General features: G+C 41.0%; 2 protein-coding genes and 1 pseudogene across 3 annotated transcripts in view; 1 reads left to right on the forward strand and 2 right to left on the reverse strand.

Moving 5' to 3' along the window:
* Positions 1-3,517: 3,517 nt before the first annotated feature.
* Positions 3,518-9,463, forward strand: DEGS1 (delta 4-desaturase, sphingolipid 1). Its single transcript, XM_074168329.1, has 3 exons — positions 3,518-3,649; positions 4,507-5,249; positions 7,405-9,463. The coding sequence occupies exons 1-3, from the start codon at positions 3,568-3,570 to the stop codon at positions 7,549-7,551; spliced, it is 972 nt and encodes a 323-aa protein (XP_074024430.1). The 5' UTR covers positions 3,518-3,567; the 3' UTR covers positions 7,552-9,463.
* A 3,993-nt stretch (positions 9,464-13,456) lies between these two features.
* The window catches only part of NVL (nuclear VCP like), a 39,264-nt gene continuing 28,641 nt past the window's right edge, over positions 13,457-24,079 (reverse strand). For both annotated transcript variants that reach the window (XM_074164810.1, XM_074164802.1), the window contains exons 20-23: positions 20,417-20,493; positions 18,581-18,669; positions 15,524-15,594; positions 13,457-14,113 (exon numbers count right to left, since the gene is read on the reverse strand). In XM_074164810.1, coding sequence (XP_074020911.1) covers positions 14,069-14,113; positions 15,524-15,594; positions 18,581-18,669; positions 20,417-20,493 — 282 coding nt within the window. In that variant the 3' untranslated portion in view covers positions 13,457-14,068. The remainder of the gene's footprint in view (positions 14,114-15,523; positions 15,595-18,580; positions 18,670-20,416; positions 20,494-24,079) is intronic.
* Positions 18,338-18,448, reverse strand: LOC141462709 (U2 spliceosomal RNA; annotated as a pseudogene).

The raw sequence follows: 24,079 nt of genomic DNA on the forward strand, positions 1-24,079 counted from the left end.
ATGGTTACAAGCTCTGAGAAGTGCCACAAGAAAGGTACACCACTAGTTGGGGTTTACTTCCTAGGGAAGGAGGGAGACATTGGTATCAGATGGCTCTCAGACTAACAGAATGAGCTATTACTTTAGAGAAAATAGCTGGAATGTTAACTACTGATGCCAGAGTGTCCCTTATTAAATAAAAAAGGATGCATTTTGCAATAAATGAACAAGTTGATAAATAGCCTGAAGGAAAACTAAATCACTTTTGACTATAAATGCGTATGCAAGTTTACCTGAGTTGGTATATCAGCCTCAAGAAGTACAGTGTTAGTAGTGATCAGTGATGGTATAATCTCTTCAAAGGAGAACCTCAATCCAGGGAGACTGGGATGTAGTTTACAACGTGACATGACAAATCATTTTATTTGCAGCCAGTGTTCAGTTTTAGTACTTGCAGTGAGGGCTGAAACCAAACAGCTCAGGCTTGAAAGACGACGCAGTAGTAAAGTGTCTTTTATACTTAGCAGCTTAATAGCTTAAAACCACTGTGGTGATAGTTCATTAATGTCACGACAATGCCTTCACATAATTTTTTAACATAAAAAGTAAGACTGTATTGAACAGAAATTTATTTGTTCCTACTGAGATCTTCCAACAGTTAATTGTGGGAAGCACTAAGACTGCCAAAGGAACTTTCAACATCAAGTCTCTTGAAAATAGGATGACGTAGGATGTAGTTAAATGTGTCTTCAGACAGGAGAGGACAACCTGATTTCTTGGTGTTCGTGGTGGTTTTAAGAAGGTAACTGGAAAATTACAGCGATAGATTGGTCTTTCATTCGTAAGCAAATTTCAGTTTGGAGTATTTTATAGCACCACATCTGCTAGTTGTGAACTATCATGATGCTCTCCAGTTCCATTCCTGTGCTGCTTTGCCCTTTGCCTGGACCAGCTCACTTGTCCCTGTGCTCTCCGCTCCGGCAGAGCTGCGCTTACTGGATCTCGCCTTCCTGGTTGGACGGGGATCGCTGCCAGCTCTGGTTTCCGTGTAAGTGAACGCTTCAGGATTTTTTGTTCTAGCTTCGTGCCAGCTAAACGTGTGCTTGGTACTGGATCTCTTTGTCTTTGGAAGGGAAAATGTTAGAGAGAAAACCTGTTAGCTTGCTGAAGACCTAATAAATCTGGGTTTGCTCTATGGACTGCTTAAACCAGACTGACTCAGTGGTTAAACAGGAAAAAACACTTTGCACGCCAGGACACTTGGGCAATTAAATTTTCCAAAACCTTCCTATTTAATATTTTTCTCGGTTGTTAAAGCATTGTTTAGCTTCTGTGGGATATTTAGTTTGTAAATCTGGGATCTTCTGTTTAATTAACCTATTAAATACTTCTATTTAATTTCAGCAATTATTTAATTGCTGAAACTTGTCACCATTTACAAGCCTATATACATTGGCAGTGTTGTAAACCTGCCTCTGTGTGCTGAGCTCTTGCTAACTGTTTCTCTCTTCCAGTGCTCCTGGCGACAGCTGTAACCTTTCTTATCAGCAGTTTATTCTTTGGGCAGGATCCTTCCCATGGACAAGAAGGTCTTTAGTGCAGTGATGGATAGCAGTCCTAATATTTGAACTACAACAAGATGGGAACATTTTCCAGAATTGTTACGTACACTGTTTGGAGTGCATTTGAGTGAAACACTTGTGATCCTGGCAATTTTGCAGTCAGCTTCTGCCCTGGTAACTCAAAAGCACTTCCTGGTTTATTGTGAAGTGGTCAATGAACAAAAAAGGAAAACTGAACAGCCCTTGCAAGGACAAAAATGCCTTGATGAAATCTATAAACATCTGTTTTACCTCTTACGCTGCACCAGTCCTCACAAAGGCTACAAAATTCCGATCGTCTGACTAAGGAGGTAAAAGCTATGAACAAGCTTTACCATCTCTCCTCTACTAGCTCCCTTTTTCACTTCTGATTCACATCCTAATACGCACAGATTAAAAATGCACGTACACAAAAATAATTGCGAAGCTGTTATGTTTTATAGACCCTGTGCTTTGTCCATTACTTTAGATTGCAAACATTTTCAAGTAGGGATTGTATTTCCCCTTCATCTGCATGGTTGCACGTAGGGCTTTTAGAAGTTGGTACATATTAGCCTTTTTTATTCATTGTTACTAATAAATTTTAAGTGGATTATCATAAACCTTGAGATATTCCTATTACATTCATAGATAAGGTATAATTTAATTTGTGATAACTTCCTCTGTTGTTTTTATCACTATTCTTGATTTAGAGTATTTTAATTTGAGTGGATTTATGGAAAACTAAAATTCCAAGCAAGCAGTCATTCAGCTTATTCATAAAGTAATCTTTGTAACTCAACTGCCTGCAGTCAATATTATATGAGAAACAGGCCCAGGGACAGGTTAAATGGAGTTTAGTGCTTACAGAAGAGTTTGTCAAATAAGTAAGTTCTTAAAATATCTTACCATAAAAAGTGAAGAAAACAGAGACCTTGGCACAGGCGTTTTGACTTGTGGTTTGTAGTTGTAGGCAGCTTATAGAAATTTAGATTTTGGACAAGTGATAGCTAATCCTTGCAACCACATGTCTCATACCTGTGGAAAAGTGTTTAATTTTAAAGAGCTAGTGTAAGATGCTGTTTCTGTTTCCAGTCTCAAGAACGCAAGTCGGCGGGACTGCCCGGCTGCCTGCGGTGGCTTCTGGGCAAGGTTGTCCCACCAGCTGAGAGGGACAGAAACCTCACGGGCAGCCAAACCTGGGCAAACACGCTGAAAGGAGGCGGGGGACGGGACGCGGAGCGGCTGAGTCCTCACCCGCCCCGCTCCTTGGAGTCCAGCTCCTCCTCGCTGCCGCGGGGAACGGTGAAGGAGCTCCTGTTCCCCCCCGCGCCTCGGCAAGGCCCGGCCTTACAGGCCGAGAATTTTCTCTCCCTCCTTCAGTATTAGTCACGCGGGCGGCGGTGTTAAAGGCACCCCCAGCGCCGGCGGCGACGCGGCCGGTTTGAGAGGCGAATCCCCTGAGGCGGCAGTGCCTCACGGCCCCTCGGGACCCACCCCGCTGTGGCCGCCGAAAAGGCGGCTGGCGCCGGCCGCAAGCTCGCCAGGCCGCGGCGGCCGCGGGATGAGTCAAGGGGGGGAAGGCCGGGGAGCCGCAGCCCGCCCGGGCGGGCGGTGCCGGGGCAGAGCGGAGGGGCCTCTCCCCTGAAAAGACGGGGAGCACAGATCACTCCTCTCCGGCGGAGCCGGGGGTCTGAGGGGCGCCCCGCGTCCCCCCGGCCGCCGCCGGGCGGAGGCGGCAGGTCCGAAGTCGGCCGCCACCCGGCCCCTCAGGCGACGGCTGCGCCTCGCGCCTCGCCCCGCCCGGCCGCCGCCAGCGGGCGGGGGGGGCGGGGCCCGTCAGCCCTGACAGCCGGCGATAGCCAATGGGGAGAGAGGACGGGATGGTGGGCGAGGCGGGCGCCGAGCCACCTCCGCCGCGCTATAAAGTGCGGTGCCGGGCGTCGCGGAGCGGAACGACTGGGGTGGTTGTTGTGGGTTTGGGGGCAGTGGTCGTTGCGCTGCCGGGATGGGCAACACCGTGGCCAGGGAGGATTTCGAGTGGGTCTACACGGACCAGCCTCATGCCGACCGCCGCAAGGAGATCTTGGGTGAGGAGGAGGGGTGGCGGCGGCTCCTTGCTGCGTGGCGTGGCGGGGGGGGACCCCCACAAAATGGCTGCCGGGGTGGGGGGCCGGTCCCTCGCCGTCGGCCGTTAAGGAGCTCCTGGCGCCGTGTGGGGACATGGAGCTGGGCCAGAGCGGGGCCGGGCCCGCTTGAGGGGAGCGGCAGGGGCCGCGTACGTGGAGGCGGGAGCCGCCGCCTTGGTGGCGTTGGCGGGTGAAGAGAAGGAGGCGGTGGGAGGGGGACACGCAGAGCCTCGAAACGTTGCGGAGGGCGGCTGGGGCTTCCCGTCCGAGCCGCGAAGCCGTTGCAGAGGCCGGCAGAGCGCGGCGGGCCGGCGGCGCGGTTGGCCGTCCCCGCCGAGGGGGTTGCTCTGCGGGCCGCTCCCCGCCGCAGCCGCCCGCCCCCGCAAGGCCCTCGGTGCGGGTAGGGAAGGCGCTAGGTGATCGATAAGGTGTTCGCTGGTGGGGGTAGATAGGGCGTGGAGGTCACGGTGGCACCCGGGGTTTAGGGTAAATAATCGCGTTTTCGAGTAAAACGCTTTATTGGGACCGGAGCTCGCTCGAGGCCTCCTGGGTTGCTGGGGGGTTGTCGGTTCAGAGCCGTTTCCTTCCTGGGGAGGGTGGAGGTGGTACCGGTACTTGTCATCTACATGTCTAGTTGCTGAGCAACAGAAAAAATGCTAAAATGATTTAATTCTAAAGGATTCATTCATTACCTTTGTGGACTAATTGGGAGGAAAGGGAGAAATGACAGTATCTGCTTTTGTAATATCATTGGGATAGTTGGCTGTGAAGAAGAGCTTCTAAATAATTGCTTTTTCGTTTAATTCTCCCTCATCTAGCTAAGCATCCAGAGATAAAAGCACTGATGAAGCCAGACTACAACTTGATCTGGGTGGTTGTGCTGATGGTTCTCGCGCAGTTGACTGCATTTTATCTCGTTAAAGATTTGGACTGGAAATGGGTAATCTTCTGGGCGTACGTTTTTGGAAGCTGTATTAGCCACTCCATGACTCTGGCTATTCATGAGATCTCTCACAACAGTGCCTTCGGCAACAGCAAAGCAATGTGGAATCGATGGTTTGGAATATTTGCCAACCTCCCTCTTGGTCTCCCGTACTCCATATCCTTCAAGAGATACCACATGGATCATCATCGTTACTTGGGAGGTGATGGAATCGATGTGGACATTCCTACCAACTTTGAAGGCTGGTTTTTCTGCACCCGTTTTAGGAAGTTCATATGGATTGTTCTTCAGCCCTTTTTCTATGCCATTAGACCTCTCTGCATCAATCCCAAACCCATTACTCGACTCGAAATAATCAATTTGTTGGCTCAACTTTCCTTTGATATCGTGATATATTATTTATGGGGAGTCAAATCCACTTTTTACATGCTTGCTGGCTCAGTACTTGGGCTTGGGTTGCACCCAATTTCAGGACACTTCATAGCTGAACACTACATGTTTTTAAAAGGACATGAGACTTACTCCTATTATGGGCCACTTAATTTGCTCACTTTTAATGTTGGCTATCACAACGAACATCATGATTTCCCCAACATTCCTGGCAAGAGCCTTCCACTGGTAAGTTTACTTCCAAGGTTATAACTTCTTAAAATAAGCCCTGCTTCAACATGAAAATTGGGTAGAACAATGGAAGCTGGGAGATTAAACAAACAAACCCCCAAACCCCTGAGAACAATTTCTAAGTTGAGTGATGAAGGGGGTAACTACCATTTTCATGGTGTCCTGAACAAGCTCCCAGCGGGCTGCCTTCTCCAGCCTCTTCCATCAAAGGGGAGGGGGAGAGATGCCAGTCTTAGTTTTCTGTAATTACAACCAGACTTCTGATTTCTTCAGTTTGAAAGAATGCAGAAAACAAGAAGTTGCAGGTACCTTCAGATATTTGTCAGCTCTGTCTGAAATGTCAAGGACAATATTGTAGTGCGTGCTTATCTTTCAGTCTGCTCTATCACTGACATTCTCAGGGGTGGGAAAGAGGGTTTGAGGTGCTGCTAATGTTTGTTGGACTGCTGGGAAATGTTTAATAGCTTTCTGTTTTGGAGCAGCTCAGTTTCCTTTAGTGAGAACCTTTGAACCCCTACATGAGGATCAGCTGTACTTTGACAGAATTAAGGCTTCAAAACCAAGACTTGGACATGACACGTCTGTCTAAGCAGCAGATGCGAATTTTTAAACTGGTTTCTCCCTACTTCAATCTTTGCTGGTTTCCTTCAAGCAGGAGCTTAATTCTTATTGTATTCCTGTTTCCCTGTTGGAGTATGGGAGCACAGGCTTCCAGGGTTATACCTAAAACTCATCTTCAGTGAAAAGTGTTTTTAATCAGACACTGAATTTGCAGTTGGGCTTGTAGCTTTGTTACTGGACTTGGTGATAGTAAGGCCTTGTGAGCTTGTGCCTTTGGTGGAGTCTAAACTTGATTATTTCTGTTGTCAGCAGTGGAAACGTAGATGAAATAACTACTCCAGCACTTCTTTAGCAGGGCAGTTAAATTCTGTAATTGGTTCGTTAAGATTCTGCTTTTGTGGGTTCTGTTGGTTTTGGTTTTGAAAAGAGATGACTTCTCTTATTGATAGACTTCATCTTTCAAATACAGCTGAAGCTGCTTTAACTCACCTTTGATACCTAGACCTGCACTGGGGAACCAGTGTTCTACTTCTTGCACCAGTACTGAAGTTGTAAATAGGGAATGATTTTTCTCCCAAGTGTTTAATTGCAGAGGTAAATACCCAGCTCTGCTACAGGACTGTTAAGAAAACAAAGCCGCCTTTGAGAACAGTGTAGTTAATTTGATTGGACTGGGCTCTGCTATGATGTGTGCTAAAGATCACTGAAGTACTGAACGCTTAATTCCAGCTGGGGTACTGGGGAGCTGATAATAACTACTGTTGAATAAAAGTTCACTGGCTCCATGCACTAATCTGTAAGTGTGAGGACAGATCAAAACGATCTTCAGGCCTAAACCAGGCATGCAAATATCTTGGGTTTGTTTATTGCTTATACAGATTAATACTTCTGTCTAAAGGTATGGAATTTAGTGAAAAATGAGTTTTGTTCTGGTGAGGTTTTCAAGGATTTAGGTGGTTGGTCTTAAAAATAAGTAACTGGAATTTCAGCTCTTAGTTTAAAACAGTGGTCTAGTCTGAGACCACTGTGCAGCGTGTACACCTGAGAATAAAGGCTTTGAAGCAATTTATATTCATTCTTTAATGTCTATCTTCAGAAACAAGATGTGACGTTCCTCAGAAATAGGATGGTTTTTCTTCTGAGCACTGAGGTTTGAAGCTACATGTAAAAATAGCTGTTTTAAACATCTCTTCCTAGAATCGACAACATCCTTTTTTAAGTGATACACACTTATGAGTCAGCGCCAGACTGAGTCACGCACTTCCAGTAGCAACCAAGCTGCTTGCTTTTGTGAGCTCCACCATGCCGTAGATTGCACAGTGAGCAGACTTCAGAGTGATAACGGAGTTTGTTCTGGGCAGCTTCACTAGAAAAGCTTCACATGAAGTTAACTTTACAAGGAAGTTGCTTTTTCCTTCATGAGATTTTCACACTGTGGCACTAGTAGCCTTTCCTGTAGCCTTTCCTGTAGACTCTTAACATCTAAAATGTAATTTAATGTCGAGCACTAGAAGTTTCAGGTTGAAGACTGTAAAGTTGTCATGATTGGTGCTAATATAAATAGTAAATAAGCCTCCTATCTCCTCTTCAGGTGAAGAAAATAGCAGCTGAATACTATGACAACCTGCCACAATATAACTCTTGGATAAAAGTACTGTATGACTTCGTGATGGATGATACAATCAGCCCGTATTCACGCATGAAAAGGCAATTAAAGGGTGAAGTGAAGCAAGATTAAACTTCTGGCAACAAAAAAAAACTTGGAAATGTCTGCTTGCTTTAAAGTGGCTGGTATAAGGTCTCTTGCTAAAGATGCTCCCCGGTGTCCTGAATTAAGATCTCCAGCAACACAGCAATGCATCCTTAAGGACTTGGTAGCAGACTCCTGCCAGCTATATAACATTCCTCGCAGTCCTCTGATTCATTGGTTTAATGTTTGTGTGTTTGCCTAAGGATCAGTGTTATATGCATAAATGCTAAATCACTTTGTTACAGAATTTACTTTGGCAGGTGTTAAATCTATGTGAAAGTATCTCTCTGACTCGTAGTATTTTCTAAGTTCTTCATGTCGTACACTGCCCACAACGTGCTCTTTAGATGACTGTAGCGTTAAAATGCTGTACTTACTGATAATTCTAAACTAACATGAATTAACTTAAACCTTCTGTCGAACCTGTTTCCTAACTGATGGGTGGAAGAACTAAATTTGCACAGAAATGCTAAGTCTGCTTTTGTTTAAATATGTAACGTGTCATTTGAAGCACTGCTTTAAAGTTCTACCTTTTCTACTGGACGTAGCTTAAAGGAGCAATCTATGGGAATGAAATTGGCATTTTTGAGATGGCTTTTGTAACCTCCTTGTAAAAAATGTAGGGAATTGCCAACTTCAGGGGTCCCCACCTACTGCTGGAGCTGCTTGTGTCAGCACATGGCTCCAGCAGCCAGCACTTGGAACTGTATTGTATCAGCTGCTGGGTAACATCATACAACTGATTAGTTTTTTTCATATTTGAAAAATCTTGTTATAGTTTGGGGGTTTTCTGATCCGCCAAGAAAAATGATTAAGATTTCTCTAGTTGGCTCTGCTGTTACCATGGCTTTAAATGCTAACTCTTAATATTTACACTCAGTTGGAAGTTTGGCTTGTATGGAAAACTGAATCAAGTGAAGCAGATCCTGTTCTGGCAAACGAGGGTAGTTACACCCCCTGACAACTCGACCTGTTAAGCATATTAGTTACTTGTCTACACAGAAAAGTGTTGCTAATTAATCTTGGTTTTTTGTTTGGTTTTTTTTTTTCCCCCCCTAAACCTACAGTACCCTAAACAAACACTTGTCTGTCTTTCGTATTAAACCATGGTGAGAGTGCAGGTGGTGGTACCAGAGTTCTTGCTTAAGAAGTTTTAAAATCGGGGACAGAGAATGGATAGACTTGCTGAACCCTGAGGAATGAATCTATGCATACCTCAGCACAGTATATTCGCCTTCTGTCATCTAATGCTTTAATGATGGCTTTAAGCTGTCACAGATGGCTACAAATCACCCTACAGTATGTTCTTCACTTATCTGAAAGATGGAATCTGATGAAGGTGGAAGCCATAGCTACTGTCAGCACTGGTCTGCTGTAAGTAACTTAATTTTTAGATGCCTCCAGCTCCTGCATTTTATGGGGGTTTTGGGAGCTTTTGGAAGAAGCTGAGTGCCTGAGAAGAATGTGCTGGTCTATCGTTAACCCTCACTTGATTGTAATCCTGTTTCTAATGCTTGTTTTGTTTTTTAAGTGTGGGTCCTTATCTGTGTTTAAATAATAGAAATGGTATAAAAGTGTGCCAGCCACTTACAAAGTGACTTTGTTAAGATGCCAATAACATGCCAGCCACCAAATTGCTCAGGGTATAGTGTCATGTCAAAATAGTCCTTATCCGGTATTTTTACATGTAATTAAAAAGCAAAGATTAAAGTAACATTGGGTGAATTTTTGACTGGTCCCCTAATGCTGAAGGACTTAATCTTTAGAGGAATTTGGTGTTTTTAAAGCATCTGCAAGAGCTGTTCTGTGGAGTGGTGGTGCAGATGAACTGTAAAGAATTGCTGCTTTGCCTTTCTCCTGGGAACAAAACTGATTTTGGCTGAAAGACTTGAATAGGTTTAAGTTGCAAACCAGCTTCTTTTTAAGCCACTTCTGCGTGACTGTGTCTCAATTTAAGAAGTGAATGGTGGAATTAAATATCTTTAATAGATTGCCATAGCTGAATGAAGGACGGAAGGTGTCTCCAAAAAGTCTTACAGTGAAAAGCTGCAGTTGAGAAATTGCTTATCTGAAGTATTCATTTGGGTGCTCAAAATTTAACTTTCATACTTGGGTGTAGTTCCCTATTGCGTAGGATCACTGCCCCTTGCTGTCTGCCCAACGGGTGGTGCGAGTGTGAATTCCTGCTTTTAAACACCATTTATCTTGTTTGAAATTGCAAATACTGCTTTAAGGTGTCCTGACTATGACATTCCCTTCCAACTCTGATTATAAATACCTTGTTTTCAATTTAAGAGCTGCAGAATAGTGGGGGCTTCTGTGGGAGACACCTATGCTTGCATAATCTTCCCGAAACATATGCTACTGCCTACTTATTGGAGTAAATTTACTGGACTAGGGTCATCTGAGCCAGTGAGACTGCTGTTTGGATTGAAACCATGGTGTGATTCTTGCAAGGACCAGTAACTACCATTCTTAGGCATAGAATTCCTGCGCAATACACAAGCGGCTTTGGCGTCTAACTGCAGTAGCAGGGATTTTGCAGAAGCAGATCATCTGAAAGCTAACCTATATTGCAGTATAGCTTTATCTCTAAAAAAGAGTTAGAAGCGTGTCTGAGCCACTGGTAAAAGGAATTAGGAGCAGCTGGACTACTTGTCTTGTGTTTGATATATTCTAAATGAATAACTAGTTTTCTCCAGTCATAGATATAATGTGGTATTTAGTCCAAAGGCATGGCACAAAAATAAAAAACAGGATTATTTTTTTTAAATATCTGTGAACCAGCTAGTTATTGTTTTTAAGGAATTAAATAAATTTCATTAATGCTATTAAGATATATCTGGCAGAAACAGGTTAGTATAGTTTTTGAAATACATTCAAAGAAAGTTGGAGGGAGCTTTGCTTAACCAGTGAAGAACAAATTAAACCTAAAAAGCATTAAGAACCCTGACAGTTAACCTAATTTTTTTTTTTTTTTTAATAAATCTATTCAGATGGAATGAGTTAACTTTGTCCTTTCTACGTACCTGTTAGGGTTTATGTAACTAAAGCATCTTACTAGTCTGGCAGTTTGGCAAACCTCTAAGTGAAATCAGCCAGAAGTTGAACTGTCAAAGCACAGCTGACTCTGTTAAACAGACTTAAACAGTTAAAACTTACAGTTTTGAGAATAAGCTGCCTTGCATGGCTTGTAACACACCTTCTATCCCCTCACCCCAATTATTTGAAGCTGCTGAAGTAGCATAAGTAATGCAGCCAGGAGTCTCATCACACTAGGCCTGGGTTTTCCCACAGGACAGGCGTGGATATGGATATATTCCTCTTTCAAAACAACTCTTGCCTCTGGCATTCTGGTTTTGCTGTTGAACCTGTCTGTTCCACAACAGTGGCCAATTAACATGTCAAATGGGTGCATCTCTCTGGCTACAGAGCTTCATACTTTCAGATCCGGGACAAAACTTCCTACCTGGAACCAGAGGCCAGTTGAAAAGTAGTTAAGACTTTGGTTTTGTGTCTCAAAATTCCCCTGGTTAAGTCTTTAAAAGTAGCCAGCAAGCACATTATACTTAACTAATCTATGTATGTTGGGAAATGGATCTGTTCTGAGTAAGCAGACACTGTTAGATAATTAGCTCGGTGATTCACCTCTGCCTCCTTGGCATTTATTTCTGTATCTGCCACAGCAGAATTTCAAGCCGTTCATTCCTTATTTAATGATAAGGTTCACCAACCAATAATGTCAGTGCTGTGGATTGCAGGTGGCCATACTAATCCTCTTGGACACACATGAGAAAAGGCTCTTTCAGGGAGCATCGTGCATAAGTGGTCTAAGATGCAGCTTTTGGAAATTTACTCCTCTGTCCTGTCATTTGAAAGAGTCTCAAAATACTTCAGGCAAAGCAAGTTGTGCTGTTCCAGCTGGCACAGGGCAAAGTGCAGGAGCCGCTTCTGGGTCTGCCAGGACTGTTTCTGCAAGGTCCCAGGAAAACAAGCTGACAAAAAGGTGTGTCCAAATCATGTAGATGTGTCTTTGGAGTAGCAACCTTGCAGGTTATATACGTATATATATATATATATATGTAATTATCTCTTCTTTATCAAATCCTCTTATTTCACAATCCAGCCTGCAGTGGTAGACAAGCCTTTAGTGAGGGCAAAATTGTTGAAAAGGTTTCCTTATTGAGCCAAGAATGAAAATAGCACTTCATTTCTTTTGGTTTTTTTTTTTCCTGCTGACAGTTCCCTGCGCTGCCCCTGCCTGTGCTTAAGTCAGCATCTAACAAGCTCAGGGACAAAATCGTTGCTGTGATTGAGATACGTGGCAAGCCTCAGGGAAAGGGAAAAGAGAATGGCAGGATGAACAATTTCTTGGTCTTGTCCCAGCAGAAACAAGATGACTGGAGGGAAAACCCCCTCCAGGCACGTCTAGGAGGGTGGCAACTGCACACGCAGAACAAAGTAGTGGTCCCTACTGCATGAAAAGGCTTGTTCCTTAAAGTGATTCACATTTTCTATGTACAAGTACAAGGGATCTTGCATTTTATCTCTTATCAAGTGTTTTTAGTGGTTAGTACTATAGCCTAAGCAGAACTTCCCACAAGAAAAGGTAGCAGTGTGGGTGCAGCACTTTCTTGTGTAAACAGTTTTGTTATAAAGCAAAACCTTTTATTTAAGAAAGGTGGTAAAACTGTGAAGTTGTAGATTTAGAGGTAAAATGGGAAACAGCTTATGTAACATAGGTAATTCTTGTATAGCTCTGTATGTCTAGGTATGATTTCACATTAAAATGAGTCACTTAACTCATATGTATTAATTGCATTGCCTCACAGTAATGAACAGCCATGAGTGAAACTACTCCAAGATAAAATGATAATGCTTCATTTTCGATTTCTGGGAATCATGGTAATTCCGGAAGCTCCAAGCCTGGTTTACAATGCCAAGCAGAGACATCATCTTCTGCTCTGTATGCAGGGACGTCATTTGTTAGTCATGTGGCCACAGCTCCAGTCACTGAATCTCAGGTTCCCTAAAAGGAGGAGGGAATATCATACCACATGGTGCAAAAATCACAGGGGTAAGGACTGGCTGCTGTGAGCGTCAGTATTTTTAAAACACAGGTCTGTGGTGATTAGTTCTGTGCAATAACCTTGGGGGGAAAAATGTACAAGATCGTTCTTCAGACAGCAGTTCAGAGCAGAATCTCAGATGTGAGGTGCTATTCCCACTCCCAGCAAGGTCAGACTTAAAAGTTGGATCAAGCTGTTCAGGGTCACATGCTGTTGCTTACAAAAATTGTTTTACTGTTTTTTACATGGAAATTTCATGACTTTGGTAACACCAAACTTGAAATAATTTTTAAACTTCAAAGGCTTTCTATGAAATTTGCCAGCAGAAATCATCCTTTTCTGATCCCTGACAGATGGTTGCAGTGCTTTTAGGAAGAGTAAAACTGATCAAAGATAGGAACTGAGATGAATGATTCAAGAACTTCATAGAATGATGGCAGTGCTAAAAAATTGTCCATGAAGGCTTGTAGGTTTCAGAAATTAGTTCCTCAGTATCTGTCACCTTTCAGTGTTGTCTTAACTCATATACTTCCCAGTTTGCTGATGCTAAAAGTTATGACCCTCTTTCCAAGATGGAATTTCTTGTATTAAAAAGAAAATATAAAAAGCTTGAGGCTCCTGGCCTGTTTCTTAAAACAGTAATATTTTCCTTCTTCCAGAGGACATCAAAACACTTAAGAAATTCAAATCCATAGTAGAAATTTTTGTTGTTGCAGATTTGTCTGTTTATAAAAAAAAAAATAACTAAGAACCAGCTTGTTAGATAAGAAACATTTGAAACAGTAAGTTAGGTGGCTGTTAAATCATAATATCATAGTACTTCTCGGGTTTCCAAACTTTATTCTCTCCTAGATAACTTCAGGACAGCTTGCCATCTGTGGATAGTTTCTTTTGACAGGTGAAGAGAAGCTGTTAGAGGCTCTAAGAACCGGCGCTGGCACAATCACAGTGTGTCACTGTATGTGGGAAAGGCGTGATTAATGGTGTGATAACATCCAGTGGAGCACTTTCCCAGTCTGCTTTCACAGCCCTCTTCTCCCAGAATCCTCCTTCTTCAAAATGTAACTATTTTCATTTATGGCTGAAAACAGCCATCTGAGCAGTGTAAACACTTTGAAGAGTTTGCCTCTGCCTCCGAGGGTTTTCTGATGAAGGGCACCAAATATATCAGAAAGGCATTGGCTCTTTAGCACCAAAAGCGTTCTTTTTAAAAATGTAAATGGTGATAAGCAGGAACTGTGTATTGTATTTTTTTTATTCTGGAAATAGTTAAGGATGGTTTAGAGCAGTAGGTTATGACCACCATTTTTTCAGGTACAGTTTAAAAAGCTGAGAAATACTTAGTACAGCTTCTTTCCAGCGTCTCTTAATCAGGTGCAGTATCACAAACCTCTCCACCAATGTAGAACAAGGCTCTTTTGGGAATTGTCCACGTGTCACCTGCACAGTGACTGACGCAGCTCTTCATACATTATTTGATCCTAACAGTGCCAAGATAAGAGGAAAAAATACTTCAGACAACAGTAAAAAAAATCATGCCATGTTTAAAAGTGATTTTGTTCAATAATGTGTATAAAGTGAAACAAACCAGCTATATAAGCCACTAGCTCTGGTTTAAAACATTTGCAAACAAAAACCTAAATACAGCAAATCCCTCCCACCCTGGTGCCATAAATGAGGTTCTCCAGTGACAGTCACTAATGAGATGTAATGAATAGAAGCCTTTGGCAGAGTTCTTGGACTTACTCTTGCTGTGCCAGGTTGAGGTTTCTTAGTTTCACTAAGAAGATACTGCCCTTTTTACCAGGGGAGCTGCTGAACTGACACTTCACTCCCTCATCTAGTTCTGCCAGAATGAACAGACAAGATCTGCTTTTCCTAGTTTAACTTACTTCATTGTAACTGTTCCTTAGTCCTTTTCACTAATCACTCAGGTTTGAGGAACAGAACACTTGAGATGTTGAACTTCCACTGAAATAACTGGCTTCAGAAAGTGATGCGTTTTTGTGGTTGTTGCTTCTGAACCCTTTGCTTAGTGATTTGCAAAAGGAAGAAAACAACAACCAACACCATCTTTAAAGGGTCTTGGAGCCAAGGATGACTTCTAAGTTTTAGAAACGGCCACTGACTTGATATCACCATACAATAATGAAAGCAAATAATTAACTAGTTAACTTTTCTCTGACTAGTGTTCAAAGTGAATATATTAACGTATTTTGGCCGCAGTACGCTCTTGGCAACAGACTTATACACAAAAGTTCTGCAATTCCTATATATATTAACTTCTAAATTATAGTAATTAAGGTGATTGAATAGCTTTCCTTTCAGTCATGAAAAAGAACAGGTCATAAGGAAACCTCGTAACAAACTTCCTTGACAAATGCAAATAATGAAAAGACTGATAAGAAATAACTAAGATGATAAAGTGTGTTTGATGTCCCATCTCAAAATGATGTCTTTTGCACACTGACAGAAATGGTTGAACATCCTTGGGTGTCATATCCATCTGGGGGGGAAAAAAGGTGGTGGCAAGGTGTATTGCACTCTAAAGGTTTTGGCTTTTAACTGAAAATTCCGCAGACCTGAGAGGTTAGGGACAGGTAAATAACTAATGTGGGAACGTCAATGAGAAGTCCAAGGTGCCACACTAAAAGATAACCTTGATAGCACAGTAATCCATCTACGTGCAATGCAGCATCTGCAGCTGAAAAGGGAGACTTTAATTTCTGACCTTGTAAAAACCATCAGGTTTGTTTGATGCAGGAAAAGTAGTGTCACTTTGAAATACATGCAAGTGGACTGCAATATCAACTATTCCCACCCGTCTCCAGCATCCTCCAGTATCGTTTCCAGGGGAGTAATAAGTCTTACATATTTGAAGCTTATCTTACCTTTTTTGATACTGAAGATTTCACTTTCCTAAAAGCTTCTTCAAAGTGTTTCCGGGAAATCTTGATTTGTCCTTAAAGAACAATGCATAATAAATTATTAAGATTGCAGGCAAGTGACAATCAAGAGATTGTTGCACGTATTTCCAGGCAGCATTCACGAAACCTAACTAATTGCATGTGCTGGTCAGCTGGATGAGCTCTGATTCAGCAGTGTGATGAACACCCAAACTCTTCTGTTTTACGTAGCCTCCTGTCTGTGCTTTTAGGGGAGATCTAAATGCCTCTGTCCCTTGCAGCTTAAGCCAAAGAATACTGACTTGTTTCAGAAAGTTATTTTAGGTATTATAAGATATATTAGGTATTACTATTTAGGCATGAGTAATATTTGGTATGCGGAGTTAACTGCAGCTTCCATCAAATCCATTTAGAATTCAAGTCTGTTAACCCTTCTGGAAGCGAATGCCTCAAATCCTGCTACTTCCAGTTCTGGGCTTTATTTTCTATCCATATTTAATATTAAGTTTCCCTACAGAGCGTTATTTAGTGAGCACCCAGAAAACATTTTGTTACCTTTCCAATTCTACTCCAGGATGCTCAATTCCTAAATAACTGCCTTCATGTCATTGCTGTGTCTGTCATTACCCAGAAGTGATGAAAGCTTTCACTTTTACAATTCCCTGTGTTTAAGTTTATGCAAGTTGTCTTTTTGACCTTAGTGCAGCTATCCAAAGTAACTATTCCTAATCATAACCTTTTGAACAGGTTTTCTTAGCATGCTAAAATGTAAGCATACCTGTAATAAATCGTGGATTCCTCTGCTCTCACAAGCAAGTGCCTTGTTTAATGCAGTCTTAAGAATCCCAAGATACCACTACTGGACAGGTTCCTTATATTACTAACATGCAGAGGTATCAGAGATGAGAGGTAGAAAAATTCTATCTTTAGAGTCAATTTGGTGCATTTTTTTAATGTATTCATTAAGAGACTTTTTGCTTCCACAGATACATACTGCCACTGCCTTTGTCATGTGAAATAGGATGTACTGACATGAAAAAACTGTTAAGATTCCTCATTAATATATTTGATGTCAGAGTTTAACAAAAATCTGCTGCTGCTATAGCAAAAGACTAGGTAGCAGATGGAAGGCACTAAATTAAAGAGGAAGACTTGCTTAAGGTATAAAACAGAATAGCAAATAGCCTACAATTATTATTACTTGCTTTAAAAGTCAAGATGAAGGTTCAAGTTCACTGAACTAAACATACAACCTTGCTGCTCCTTCTCATCTCAATTCTCTGAAGCTCTTATGCAAGAGTCCCATTAAAAGATAAAGTTATACCAGTATAAATGAAGATGTAAATCAAAAATACCAGCTTTTTAACTTATTTCCCCATGAAAACACTGCTTACAGTAAGAAAAAAAAGTTCCACTTGGGTCTCTCATAGAAGCCAAATTACTTTAAGATTGAGTCATCAAAACTCCATAAAATGAAGCTATGAGGATTTAATTTTGCTTTCACTTTTGTTTTTAAGCCTGTAACTTTTTAATCCAAGTTGTGAAACAATATATAGCCTCAACTATAGGGAGGGAGAAAAGGGAGAGGAGAAAAGAACATTAATCAAACCGGGAAGATCAATGTAATTAAGGACGTGCTTATCAGGAAAAAGTCAAGGTGAAAGAGTCTGTGATACTAATGTAAGAGTATTAGCTGTAGCTCGGTATAAGCACTTTTACTTACTGCCAGGTAAAGTAATTTACCTCTCATTGAAATAAATTAGGCTACTTCATGCTTATTGCATGATAAAAGCATGCACAGTGCTTGACACTGGGGAGAATTTAACTGTCAGTAACTTAGACCTTGGCTACTTGCATTAACAGAGTTTTCCTTGATTTCTGATGACAAGGATAAATTCAGCAATTTCCATATCAAATCAAGAGTTTTTTCCATCTACAGCAAGCAAAATGGGTAACTAAGTCATAAAACAGCAAAGGTTTTTATAATTTGTTTCTCCCCCCTCCCCAAACGAACAGGCTAGTTCCCTCAAAACAAGAAATACAAACATTCTGCTCTGTTAACCTACTGCTGTTAAAAACCAGATGAGACTGGATATGTACTGGATCAAAAAGAATGATTCAAAGCCATTAAAATTCCAGCATGGTTCTTAGACATCAGAGGCATAATGAAAGCCTAATATATTTTCCAAGGACATAATGTGAAAAGTCACAACTCCATCTTAGCTTTGCATTTTGACTTAAGGGTAAAACAACAAAGCTACTGGAAAAAAATCTAGATACACATTTTGTATAAAAGAGTTTCAATTTCCAATTCCATTTTCCTATCTGCACACTAAAAACAGTAATTTAAAAACCAGGGAAATAAAAGTGCAGAGAGAGATGAAAAGGGCAAACACTGTACTTGAAACAATTTATAACTCCCTGTTAAAGTCTTGGCAAGAGCCACTGATGAGCTAAACCCCTAAGATCAAAACGACACTCAGATTTTCCTCCTGCCATTACTAATAGCTGCATGATTTCAGTTACACAATACCATTGTGTGCCATCAGTACGTACGCAGAGACAACTGTACTCAAGTCTGCAAATAAGGCAGTATAATTAGTCTTTGGTAGCAATGTGGAAATTTGGCAAAGACTTACTCAGTCTGGTATATAAATTGTCAGTTTAGACTACTATTTAACATAAACTTCTCTTTAAGGCTACAAGGTTAAACACTTTTAGAAAAAAAATATTTATGCTGAACCTTCAGAATAAACATTTTTTCCTGTACTCTCCCCTACATCTACTTCAAAGACACTTGTGTGTTCTTGAAAAAAAAATCTGACTTAATTTTTGTTTGGCTCAGAAGTCATCAATTGTTTACTACACTTGATACTACACATGATCTTAGCCAAAAGGCTGAGAAGTAATTTATGTACAAAATGCTCAGAAGCATTTATGTACAGCGTGCACACCTTTGTGCTTGTCTTGAGTGACCTTAAATCCTTTCCATTCCATTTATCTTCTCACTGCTCAGTTAAGATTTTTGTAAAACTTTCTTACCTTTCTTGCTCTGAGTATCCTGCAGGGCCATCTCCTGTCTCAAGGCACAAATGGAAGCCTCACGCACCAGAGCAGAAAGGTCTGCCCCTCTGCAGATACAAACAGAATAGGTTATTTTAGGATAAATTTCTCTTATCTTTTGCTGATGCCATATAGAAAGCTGAGGTGCCACTAATGATCACGATGTTAAGAGACTGGTAGTGCTGTCATAAAGGTTCATCTTAAGAACACTGGAAAGAGGTCCGGGGTCTCCCCGGTGCTGCAGCCTTCAATATGGAGTGATGTCCTCCAGACTTTAGCCACGGATTAAGATCAAATAAAAGAGAAGGAAGAGAAGAGAGAAAAAACCCACACAACACCCTTAAAAATGCCAAAGGATTGATTAATATCGTGCCACTTGGCAACAAGACGCTTTTTTTTTTTTTTTTTTTTTGTATCAGTCTCATGAAAGATTCAAGTGGAATCAGCCATTATTACAAAAGGGACTTGCCTTGCTCACAGCTGCACCAACAGTTAACATGCTCTTAAAATAATAGTATCCACAAAACATGGTCAGATCAGTCTTTCTAAATATTTGTTTCCAGCTGTTGAACTTTTCACAAGCCTTCAAACTGGTGCAAGTCATTGAAGCACAGAAAATTTTTGCAATTAACCCCCCATACTTCATTTGGGGGTGCTAGGAATACTGCTATATTTAAGAAAAATAAACCAACAAAAAAACCCCAAAAAAACCCCAAAAAACCAAACCTAACCAGAAAAAAACGCCACCACCACAAAACCCCACCCACAAACAAACAACAAAACCCAAAATAAAAACAAAACCCTAATATAACATAACAAAAAAACCCCAAACAAACTCCAAAAAACCAAAAACCACACACACCCCCTGGCAAAAAAAAGACAGTAAGTGAAAGGGGCAGAGAAAAAGTACTAATTTTTCCCAATTATGAAACAACGACAAACTAAAAATCCTTACTGGTAATGGGCTTCATTTCTAAGATTCAAAAGCAATATTGTGACAAGCAGCATGTCATAAACTATCTTTTCTGAACTCCAAAAAATCATTAACTATTAATAAATTTAATAGATTAAAGCTTTTTGAAGCTTTGTAGAGCGCCGTTGCAAATTATTCTGACAAATACAGCTATTGGGCTTCCCTAAAAACCACACCTTGGTATTCCCAAAGCACAAGTTGAAATGGGCCCTGGTTACTCCCTCAAACACAGCGCTTCCAACTGTGTGACACAAGTAGTCAGTTACGGTTGCTTAACCAATTTGCTTTCATCATCACTGTATACGGGTCCAGAACTTAGAAAGCTCTTTTATCTCTTTTATGGAAGAATTATAAAATAAAACCAAGAGGCCTCTACTGATTCGTAGTTACAACATGAAGAAGACTATTCCAGGTGAAAAAGCCTTTAGCATTCATATATTCCTACCGACTCCTTGGAAAAAAGCACAAGTGAAAGCAAGAAAACCAGCATAAGGCTTATTTCACTGAATTTCACTGAATTTTTAGAGTTGGAAGGGACCATAAAGAAAGATCATCTAGTCCAACTCCCCTGCTGAAGCAGGATTGCCCAGAGCATGTCAGAGCATGTTACTCAGGACTGCATCCAGGCGGGTCTTGAAAATCTCCAAAGAAAGGGACTCCACAACCTCCCTGGGCAGCCTGTTCCAAACCCTGTTATAAGCCTGTTATAAACCCTGAAAGCCTGTTATAAACCCTGAAAGTCCAGAGAACCTCTTAGTAACACCGTAACACATGTTATCATGCAGCAGAACACTGTGGGCACTGCACATTAAATATTAAACTCAAAACTAGAAGCTACTCACGTATAACAATCGCACTGCTGACTGTAAGCAATTTCTTCAAGGCTTACATCAGTATCTAGTGGAGGCCGGGTGCCATTCTAAAGGAGTTGAGATAATAAAAAGAGGAAGATAAGAAAACATTCTTTTTTTTTTGTTTGTTTTGTTTTTTTTTTATTTTACACATATCATCCCTGACGTGATTAAGTTTCATCTATCAGGAATCACACAGGCGTCTGACAAATTCCCTGAAATACCCATAAATATGACCATTTTTAAATCCCAAACTGACAAGGACAACCAAACTTAAAAAAGTTTAATTATTAAATAATAAGTAATGCTAATTTTTAACTTCCACGAATGGATTAGATTTCCTCTAAAAGAAGACAGGAAGCCTGTACCAGGGCAGTGTCACATGGACACTATCCCAGACATGGACATGCCTGAAGTAGGTGATTACAGCAACAGCATTTGTTGAGCTGAACTTCCTCTAGTTTTACTGTGTGTTGAAATCAAATAGCTAAGCAATAAGCACGTAGATTTAGTCTTATCACCTTTAGGACTGAATTAATTGTCTATCTTTTATGTTCTAGACATATATTTTCAAACTTAGACGTTTTCCATTCTGGATTTCATACAAGTTGACATATACTGTAATCATTCCTGTAGGCTTTTTGACACTACGCTTCCACATTGTTGCTGCTTCCTCCACAAAGATCCCAGAAGTGGTTTCTTTTGTTATTATTTTTGCATCTCCCACGGCAAAAAATACTGAACAATGTTACAAATTACACTTGAAACTAGCCAACAAAATTTTCAAACACTGTAAGCATGGAGATGTCCCTATTAACCTTATTCAACAGTAAAGCCGTGTCACAGTAGCACAGAGATTCTAGATGTCTATAGTATCAAACAACACGAGTTCAGACATGAAAGGACACTTTTTGATACAATTGATTGATTTCTGCCAGAAACTCATTTTACAGAAATGCACAACTTCATATAATTCTTTTCTGACTTCTTCAGGTGAGCTAATATACCACATACCTATGATACCTTCAAGAGAAAAAAGTAAAATGTATAGTAACTGGCAAGTTAAACCCTCAAATACTTGACAGTAGAATAATCAAGGACTCGGCAGAGTAATGGAGCAATCTGAACTGAATCTTTGGTAGAATACCAGTTAGAAAGGGGGGAAAAAAACCCCAACCCAACAAAAAGACAAAGGAACAGCCTGATTTTGAAAGGACAGATTTCAACCTGGAAAAAAGGAAGCCTCATCCTATTTCACAGGGGATACTTAAGTGACTGTTGTATGAGACACTTTCTCTGCTAAAAATAAATGTTTTCCCTAGTGCTTTAATTAGTATATTGGGCATTTTTTGAGTGGGATGATCTGCCAATGCTGGAGACAAGCTCAGCAGTACGTGCAGCAGAGAAGCCTGATGCAGCTTGGGATAAGGTGAGCACACCAGTAACTTCAACATGTGAAGACACGCTTCTCTTGCATAATTAATATGCAATTTGGAAATGACTGATTTGTGCAAGTTAACTGAAATAAAACTCCTTCACAACAATCTTCAACCTACGTTTAGGCTGTCTGTCTTTCTTACAACCTATTCCTCTCCATAACTCCCTCTTCTGTTCCTCATGCTGCTTTTATAAGCATCTGTGTTCTCCCTTGGCAGCGACTCTCAGCTTCCACATCCTGTGCGTGTATTCCTCCAGGATTTCTGGGAATCAGGGAAACAGTCACCCAGAAGCCACTCACATCTGCACCCAACATTTTGTTTTATCTAGCCCTGAGCACATATTTAAGGAAGTGCTCCTGTACACAGATTTTTCAAATTTCCTTACCTAGAATGCATGGATGAAGTCTGACAAAAAATAAGGTATTTCTATTAATTTAAGGTATTTTCCTCTCTCCATATTACATGTTCTTCTTGCAGATAGCTCCTAAACATTTTTAAAGAAAATAACAACCTATTTCTTGTTTTTTACACTAGAAATAGGAATCTTTTCCTAGCATTATGAGAACTCTGGTGACTGCAGAAGCAGTAAAGTGAAAACAGCACCAGCCTCTTCCTGGAATGAAGACAGAAACATGCAAGGAAAAGATTCGTTCAGAGAGTGTTTGTGTCTCTTTCTGCTGGGCTCACAATTAAAAGCTGAGAAAAAAAATCCATCAAAGACTTAGCAACTCATTCACTACAAAGATCTGGAACCAAAATATTAAGACTAATGTGAATTAAGTCTGCATGGAAGTATCTGGCATTCCAAAAATAACACGCTGTGATAATCAAGGACAGGATCCACAGGAACAGAGCTAGGAAACACCGTGCGATGTGTTGCTTTCATCACAAGAAGGCCCATAATCAGACAAGGCAACAGCAAAGATGGTTCGTCAGCAGAAGACAAATACGCTCTGATAAGAGGATAATGACAAGGTTACCACATCGCATGTGCCACTCCTCTTGGTGTCATCCCAACAGGAGGATGGACTAGAGCCACAAAGATTCCCAGAAGGAGGGAGCAAAGACACTTTTCAGCAACCTCGCCCAAGATTTACGGCAGCTGAAGTAAGCACGATTCTCAGCTGCTGGATTCTTAAAGGCAATCTAGAAAACAGCTCTCTTTAACGACCCGTTTGTCATTGCCAGTCAAGAGGAAGCCAAGAAATGAAGTAAGGATTCAGCACAGAGTTCCTTATCCTCAGCGTTGCACACAAGTGATCCCACATGGATGCTGCCGTCTTGGTGACCGTGTGTGGTGTGAGAGTGTGAGCGAGTGAAATCTGTGAGAACGTGACAGAAATCAGGTCTGTTTAACATCACCTCCCCTTCCCGGGAAGTCTTCCACCAAGCTTTGCTGCGCTCTTTTGTTGCACCGCTAATTACAGTGAGAGCCCGAGACAGTTACAAAGATTCTCCAGCAAAAATTTGGGCAAGTAAAGGCCCAATCCCTGTATGTAAAGAAAACAGCAAACGTAACCTCTGACCCCAAATCCTTCTGCTCTGTTCAGACAGTCTAGACTGACCCTTACTGCTCACTTCTTCCAGGAGAACAAAGTTGCTTGTATAAAGTCAGAACAATCATATTAGCCCAGTTTTTAAAAGAACACTTTGAGTTATCTTTAAAAATAAAATTGGCAAAATAAAACCCAAGTCTTTACAGTATGTTTGAATGGATGTCACACCCAAATTCTCTTGAGGTCTTTTAAAAGGCAACCATCTTTAAGAACAGGGTTGTAAAGTTTTAACTGAAATGGTTTTATAAAACTATTATAAATAGAATTTTTTTTTATAAATGTTTTTATAAAACTAATAAACTGATGTACTGCTAATAGCAAATGGTGACATATTTTTTTCCCCTTCATGAAGTAATGCATAGAACAAATAAAGGAAAAAGTCTAACGTCCTAAATTTGTAATGAGAGTCTGACTTTCAAACAGCCATTTTGGCATGAAAGAACATACTGGAATGAGTTACTGCTTTCTGAATTTTCCTCTGGGATTAACTATTGCCTACACCACAAGTTTATGCTTACGCAAGTCAATTAGCATCTTTACAAATTTGCTAAATAATTTTTGCCACACTTTTCATAGCACAGTGCTCTTTTCTCTACAGTAGAGACTTGGTCTCTTTTGCAGCTCAAACCAACCTGGTGGACACCTGCTCTTAACAATCA

Source organism: Numenius arquata, chromosome 2, assembly GCF_964106895.1.
Source record: "Numenius arquata chromosome 2, bNumArq3.hap1.1, whole genome shotgun sequence".
Classification (NCBI taxonomy): Eukaryota; Metazoa; Chordata; class Aves; order Charadriiformes; family Scolopacidae; genus Numenius; species Numenius arquata.

Coding starts and splice junctions, on each gene's coding strand:
- DEGS1 (XM_074168329.1), top strand. CDS start 3,568: ATGGGCAACACCGTGGCCAGGGAGGATTTCGAGTGGGTCTACACGGAC. Junction 3,650..4,506: donor CCGCCGCAAGGAGATCTTGG/GTGAGGAGGAGG, acceptor TCCCTCATCTAG/CTAAGCATCCAGAGATAAAA. Junction 5,250..7,404: donor CTGGCAAGAGCCTTCCACTG/GTAAGTTTACTT, acceptor TCTCCTCTTCAG/GTGAAGAAAATAGCAGCTGA.